At 46.6% G+C, this 6,396-nt stretch overlaps 1 protein-coding gene and 1 long non-coding RNA gene across 2 annotated transcripts in view; one reads left to right on the top strand and one right to left on the bottom strand.

Moving 5' to 3' along the window:
- Positions 1-2,343: 2,343 nt before the first annotated feature.
- Positions 2,344-6,396, bottom strand: part of LOC126501712 (uncharacterized) — a 33,511-nt gene continuing 29,458 nt past the window's right edge. Inside the window, exon 3 of the long non-coding RNA XR_007591787.1 lies at positions 2,344-2,582. This is a non-coding gene — a long non-coding RNA (uncharacterized lncRNA). The remainder of the gene's footprint in view (positions 2,583-6,396) is intronic.
- Gcm2 (glial cells missing transcription factor 2) overlaps positions 3,913-6,396 on the top strand; it is a 6,433-nt gene continuing 3,949 nt past the window's right edge. The window contains exon 1 of the mRNA XM_050142541.1: positions 3,913-4,002. Within this exon, the coding sequence (XP_049998498.1) occupies positions 3,913-4,002 (90 nt within the window). The remainder of the gene's footprint in view (positions 4,003-6,396) is intronic.

Raw genomic sequence — 6,396 nt, forward strand, 5'->3', positions numbered from 1 at the left:
GCCCTGGGACCCTAGAAGGGAGGCTGGGCTCCTCCCCAAATGTCACTCGCCTCTGGCATCTCGAGGCCTCAAGCGACACTGCCTCCGGAGTGTCCGCTCGCCCAGCTGCACAGCACCGCTCCCGCCTCAGCTAGTCCGAGATCCCCACTGTGAGCCAAGCGAGAAATAGTCGCAGATGACTCTTGGAGCTCGGTCTGCTCCAGGAACTCCAATTTGATGAACCTGCTCCTGACTCTACAAGCCTCAGGTGTCTGTGATTCTAGAAAGCACGTGTACCTACAACAACAGGGTCAGGCTGCGGACTTGGGCGCACACCTGCGGACGTTCTGAACTCGCACCCCGTGCCTGACGCCCGTGACGTTTACTTCCCTCTGGAATCTAACCAAGCTGTGGGGGCTTGGGTTTGGTTTAGTTTCAGAGTCTCATTCTGCACTCCAGACTGATCCGGAGCTCCATCTGTACCCCCAAGCTACAGAAGACGTGTGCCTACCTGAACAAAAACCAGGTGTATCTACAATCCCTGTTTAAATCCCTGCACAAACTGCAAGTGTGTCAGTTTATCTAACCAGTACTGAACAGATTAGCTCCCAGAAAATTGTGATATCAATACACTGCAGTTATTTTACCTATTTTAACCTAAACCTTGCGAATTCAGAGGCTTGCTCCTTCCTTGAATAGCCGATTCTTGCATATTAAATAGCGGTCAAGAATGCGGCAGCGGACAGGAAGGCAGAATATCTTTACAGCAGTGCAAATACCGACGTGGGGAAGAAATCATCATCTCTAAGAAGCGGCGGTCGAAATGCAACTGAAATGTATTTCACTTCAGAGAATAAAAGTCAACTTTTAACATTAGACAGGAAATATCACTTTCAGAATTTGGGAGCAATTAGATACTCCCGAACCCTACAGTGGCAATGCATCCCAATCTTCAGATGTTATTAAAAGCAATGAGAAGCATCAATACACCACAATTTATTTAGATTTTCACTTTGATTAGCTTCTTTTACTAATATATTTTACCCACACACAATTAGAGGGTAACCCGAAGCACGTGTTTGAATTCTTCACAAACTAAATACCTTCTTGCTGTTTCATTTTTGTTTTCTGAGACCAGGTCTCAGAAACCTGTTATGGCCTCAAACCTTTGATTCTCTTACATCTTTCTCTCAGCTACTGGCATTACAGGTTTGCACCACCACCCTGGGCTGAGGACATTGGAGGGGGGTTGTTTCCTCCCTCCCCCCAAACAAATTAGTCTGCCTTTAACATAAAGTTACTGTGTTCTATTTGTGTGGCAGAGGTCAGAGTACCAACCTCCAGGAGTCTGTTCCCTCCTCTTCTCAGGGTCCAACTCAGACCTTTAGGCTTGTTCAGCAAGTACTTTCACCCATTAAGCTGACTCGTGGGCCCATCATTTATGTTTTTGAAGAATCGGCTCTAGGAATCTTCCAAAAGCATAGAGAGGAGGAACATTCTAACGATGTTTGCCGCGTGGCCAGAAATTGATCTTTATATGTTTTCAGCGGTCGTGTTAATTGGCCGCTTTTGAAGTTATTTTTAATATATTCAAAAACATAAACTGTCTTAAGCTGTCACATTTAATTTTAAGGTTTAAATTTGTTTTAAAACAATCAATAGTTTAAACTTAATTTTGAAAGCCAAGCCAACAAATAAAGCAACTGAATGGCAGACGTAGCCTGGACCTCCACCGTCTGTAACATGAGGTCCCAGTGAAAAGTGAAGACACATTGCTGTCCCCAGCTACACTTCAGTGAGGTCCCTGCGAGAGCGGCTTTTAGAAAAGAACTTCGGTGAGACGTTCTGAAGATTTACAAATCACGACTGATAAGACTTTTTGCACTTAAAATAAGATCCCAGCTTCGAGCTGGAGGATGAAAGCTCAGGAAATGCTCCCAGCGGGCAGCCTCCCCGCTTCTCTCACTCCTGGTCCCTGACTGGTGGGTAGGCTGTGGTGAAGCCTGACTGTCTACTGAGCAAGCTCTTGACTGGAAGGTAGCGGCCCTGGACCTTGCAAGATCCCTATTTTCTGAGGTTATTGCGCAGAAACGCCGGCGGTAAAACGCACCAGCCCTTTTGGGGTTTGCACAGAATCTGGGATTGCTCCCGTAGGAGGCGCTTGCCTGGCACTGCCCAAGCGAAGTGGGACTCACGCTGCGCTGCTGGGTCTGAGATGCCAGTGAGCACCTGAGCTGGGAATACCTCCTCTAAGAGCGACCTGTGGGATCTGGTCTCTCAATTTTATTTATTTATTTATTTATTTATTTATTTATTTATTTACTTATCTACTTATTTACTTACTTGAGTTTTCATTCGTTTTGGTGCGCACGACAATGGAAGCGTGCGGGCTGCAAAGCAAGCCGGGGGAGGAGATGATTCTGGAAGCCCACCTTTGTTCATGGTCCGGGATCCTGCACAGCAGCAGTGGCCAGAGAGAGAAAGAGAGGGAAGGAGGAAGGAGAGAGAGAGAGAGAGAGAGAGAGAGAGAGAGAGAGAGAGAGAGAGAGAGAGAGAGAGATTGGCTTGTGGTTTTCTAATGTTGAGTGTCCTGGGTGCCAGATCTATCAAAAAGAAAAATGAAAGAGAAAAGTCGCCTCAGTTGGGGGAGCCGTCAGCTTTCTAGACAAGGGTTTTCTGGTCCTCCAAAGCCACGGAGGATAAAGATGATTTCCTGGGGATAGTAATGACAGTGACAATACAGTCTGTTTAACATGGGTGCTCTCATGGGTGACAGCTGAGAGCTTACACAGCCCTAGTCTCTCTCTCTCTAACTATGAAGGCTGACCAAGAGAGGAGAGGGGCTCAGAGCTCCAAATGCAGAGTTGACTCTCCGGCCCTACCCATCTATCCTAAAGTCCCATGACCCCAGCCTCCAGATTCACTTTTTTCTGGGGGTCGGGACTGTCCCGGCCTGACATGTGCCTAGACTTGAGAACTCACTGGAATGCTAAACTTACTCTCTGACCAAGCCTCAGCGCAGACTTTGGAACAGCAACTTCTACAAGAACCCAGAGCTTCAAGGAGGCTGACCCCTAGGCTGCAGGTGCCGCTGCTGCCTCTCCAGGCTCCCTCACTTTTCCCATTGCTCAGAGCTCTGGGGAGACTTTGTTGGAACCCTTTGCTTCCAGAGCCCCAATCCAAGCCTGCTGCAGAAGTAGCAGAGTGGTTAACAAGCAGTCGCTGATGGTTTGCAGCAAAAATGAAGCTGTCCTACTTGCTCCACTCGGCCACCTCCTTAGCTTCAGTTTCCCTTCGCTCGGAGTTCACTTTAACTCTCCTCTGAATTCTTGGCTCTGGCTAGACGGAGAAACCTGCTGCTGACTGCTGGGGCTTCAGACGCTGGAGAGGTTGTCTGGTAGAGGCAGAGCGACAGGGTGGGTCAGATATAAACCTGTTTAAAGATGCTGGGGCTTCAGGTGCTGGAGAGGTTGTCCGGTAGAGGCAGAGTGGTCAGATATGAACCTGTTTAAAGATGCTAGCCTTCAGAGGAAGACATTTCAGCACCATAACCAAGGACAGGGCACCACCTGGGTGGCGCTCTCTCTCTCTCTCTCTCTCTCTCTCTCTCTCTCTCTCTCTCTCTCTCTCTCTCTCTCTCTTTCTCTGTGTGTGTGTATGTCTTGTGTGTGTGTCTCTCTCTCTGTTTCTCCCCCACCCTCGTCTGTCTTTCTCTGCTCCCCGCCTACCTTTCTCCTCTTCCTCCTCCTCCTCCTCCTNCCTCCTCCTCCTCCTCCTCCTCCTCCTCCTCCTCCTCCTCCTCCTCCTCCTCCTCCTCCTCTCACTCACCCCCCTCAGCCTACTTCTCATTTTGGGGAAGGAGTCACCCTGCCTACTCCTGGCTTTTATTTCTCTTTCAGGATCCTGGCTGGAGAGCCCTGGAGGTCCCTGCAGATGCCAGCAGACACCACACAGGACGCAGACTCCTTGCTTTCCTACGGGATGAAACTCACGTGGGACATCAACGATCCACAGATGCCTCAGGTGAGGGAGACACTGTGCTTTGGGTAAAATGTGACAGTGACACTATCCAGCCAGAAGGGAAATTGCAAGTTAATTCATGATGAGACCACAAGGTCTTCAGATATGCAGGGAAGCTGGACTCTACAGAAAGCAGAATTCAGTTTAGAGATGTTTCTACTTAGAGCAATTTACTCAGGCATCTCTGAAACTCTAAACAAAAGCAGCAGAAATACAGATCTGTGTTCCTAAGTGGTCAGGCTAGACTCTCCATTCTACCTCCATTCTCTGAGCCAAGGCAGAAATGGAGTCTCTTTTTCTTGGAGGCTGAAGCAGGAGGATTGCCGCAAATTCAAGGCCAACCTGGGCTACTTAACAAACCTCATTTCAACACAAAACAACAAAAATCCACTCCTATTTGCTTATTCAAAGTTAGAGAGAGAGAGAGAGAGAGAGAGAGAGAGAGAGAGAGTGTTCTGGAGAAATCTCAGCAAATGTAAGGACCGCCGATTCTCACATGACCAATTCAGACCCTGGGAGGTGACTGTAATCTGAAACAAATGTGCAGACTGGAGTAATTTACTGAAAGTACTCCGCTGCCCATGAAGCCACCTCGGTCCCACACTCACTTCGCTAAGCGATCATTCACTCGGGGTAAATTTGTTTTTCATTATCAGAGCCAAGTTCAGGAAATGAACTCAGCAACTTGTGTTCGGTTAAAACTAATGACTTTCAAGTCAGTCTTGCAGTTGTGTGTGTGTGTGTGTGTGTGTAGTGTTCATGGGTGCACAGGCGCATTTAGGGGCTGGAGAGGATTTGGTTTCCTAGCATTTGTGAAGGTGGATTCCAGTATAGTCCAGGTTCAGGGTTTGAGACTTGGTGTTTATTTGACCTCTATGCTGTGATACCCAGAAAAAGAAAAAAGAGGTGTGTGAGCAAGCTATGGAGCCTCTGGAAGAATTCAGCATTATTTCTATGTGCATATGTGTGGAGAGTTTGACTTACTTGTGTTCAACTTGCACTCTTTAGCGTTTCACAGGGCAACTGCTCTGAAAATAGACCGCAGTATGTGCGTCCCATTGCTGCTGTCTTGCATCACCGTAAATTTCCGTAGGAAACAATCTAATCTTGCATTTTGAAAACTAATCAGATCCAAATGATGCAATAAGAACATGACCTCAAAGATGTGTGGATTTCCTGGTGAAAAGGAATTATTAGGAGGAATTTTATTGTGCATATCATGTATGTGCACATGTAGATGTAAGCATGCTCATGTCATGATGTATGTGGGTGTGGAGGTCAGAGGGTGACTTTCATGAGTAAGCGCTTTCTTTCATGGGATTCAAATTTTTAACTCAGATGGTCAGGTTTGCAAGGCAAGCCCTTTATCTGCTATATCATCTCACCAGCCCAGGGAATCTGGTCCTTAATCGGGGGTATATCAAGTACGTGAGGATGGACAGGCACACTGGGGCATAAACAGCAATAACAAAACAACCCCCCTCTTACACACACACACACACACACACACACACACACACACACGAGAAACTTACCATTCTAGCCCTTCTGACTAACTGGGTGAGTGAGCAAAACTGGTTATGCGACCTCGAGAGGGACCTTGAATTTTTGTTAGTCTCGGGCTGCTGTCCTGTCATCAAGCAATGAAGTTAGATAACGACCTCAGATTTCCCTCAGGTCCACTGTCATCCCTATCGTGTGTGTATGTGTGTGTGCAACTGCTATCGACATATCAGAGGAAATGAAACCTAGTTCCAGGTACACACACAGGCACACACACACACACACAGTTAGAAACAAGCATAAAATCAAACACAGAACGGAGGCAAAGAGTTGAAAGCTTTAGAGCAGCCAGGCGGTTGTAAATATTTTAATTTTGCCTTGCTCTATATCACCTGAGATTGTGCAAGGAAAAAAAAAATGTCCCCAAATTGCATTCAGTCAATGCATGGGGAGAAAAATATGTGCAGCCAGTCATGCCTGCCTTGTCTTTTAGTTTTCTTTGTGCTGCGCTCTGCATCCATTTCTCCTAGAAGAGATGAAGTTGAAGCATTTCCTCTGTCTTGGAGGTGTGGGTCATCAGTTTAAATATTGACTGCTGTCCAGAAAAGAATGTGCTGTCTGTAGATCCAAAGAACAGCTTTTCAATAAACAGAATATTTATCTTATATTTTGACATTTGCTGAGATGTAAAATTCAGAAGTTAAAGTGTACTTTTTTATCTTCCAGTGCAAGAAGAAAGTCAAGGGGGTGGTGGCACACAGCCGCACCCATAAGCCTAACACACTCAAGCAGGAGGATCAAGAGTTCAAGGTTATCCTCAGCTATTTAGTGAGCCTGGGCTACACGATAGCTTGCCTCACAAAAAAAAAAAAAAAAAAAAAAAAAAAAAAAAAA

Source organism: Alexandromys fortis, unplaced genomic scaffold (assembly GCF_014885135.2).
Source record: "Alexandromys fortis isolate MF-2015 unplaced genomic scaffold, M_Fortis_MF-2015_v1.1 scaffold_5, whole genome shotgun sequence".
Classification (NCBI taxonomy): domain Eukaryota; kingdom Metazoa; phylum Chordata; class Mammalia; order Rodentia; family Cricetidae; genus Alexandromys; species Alexandromys fortis.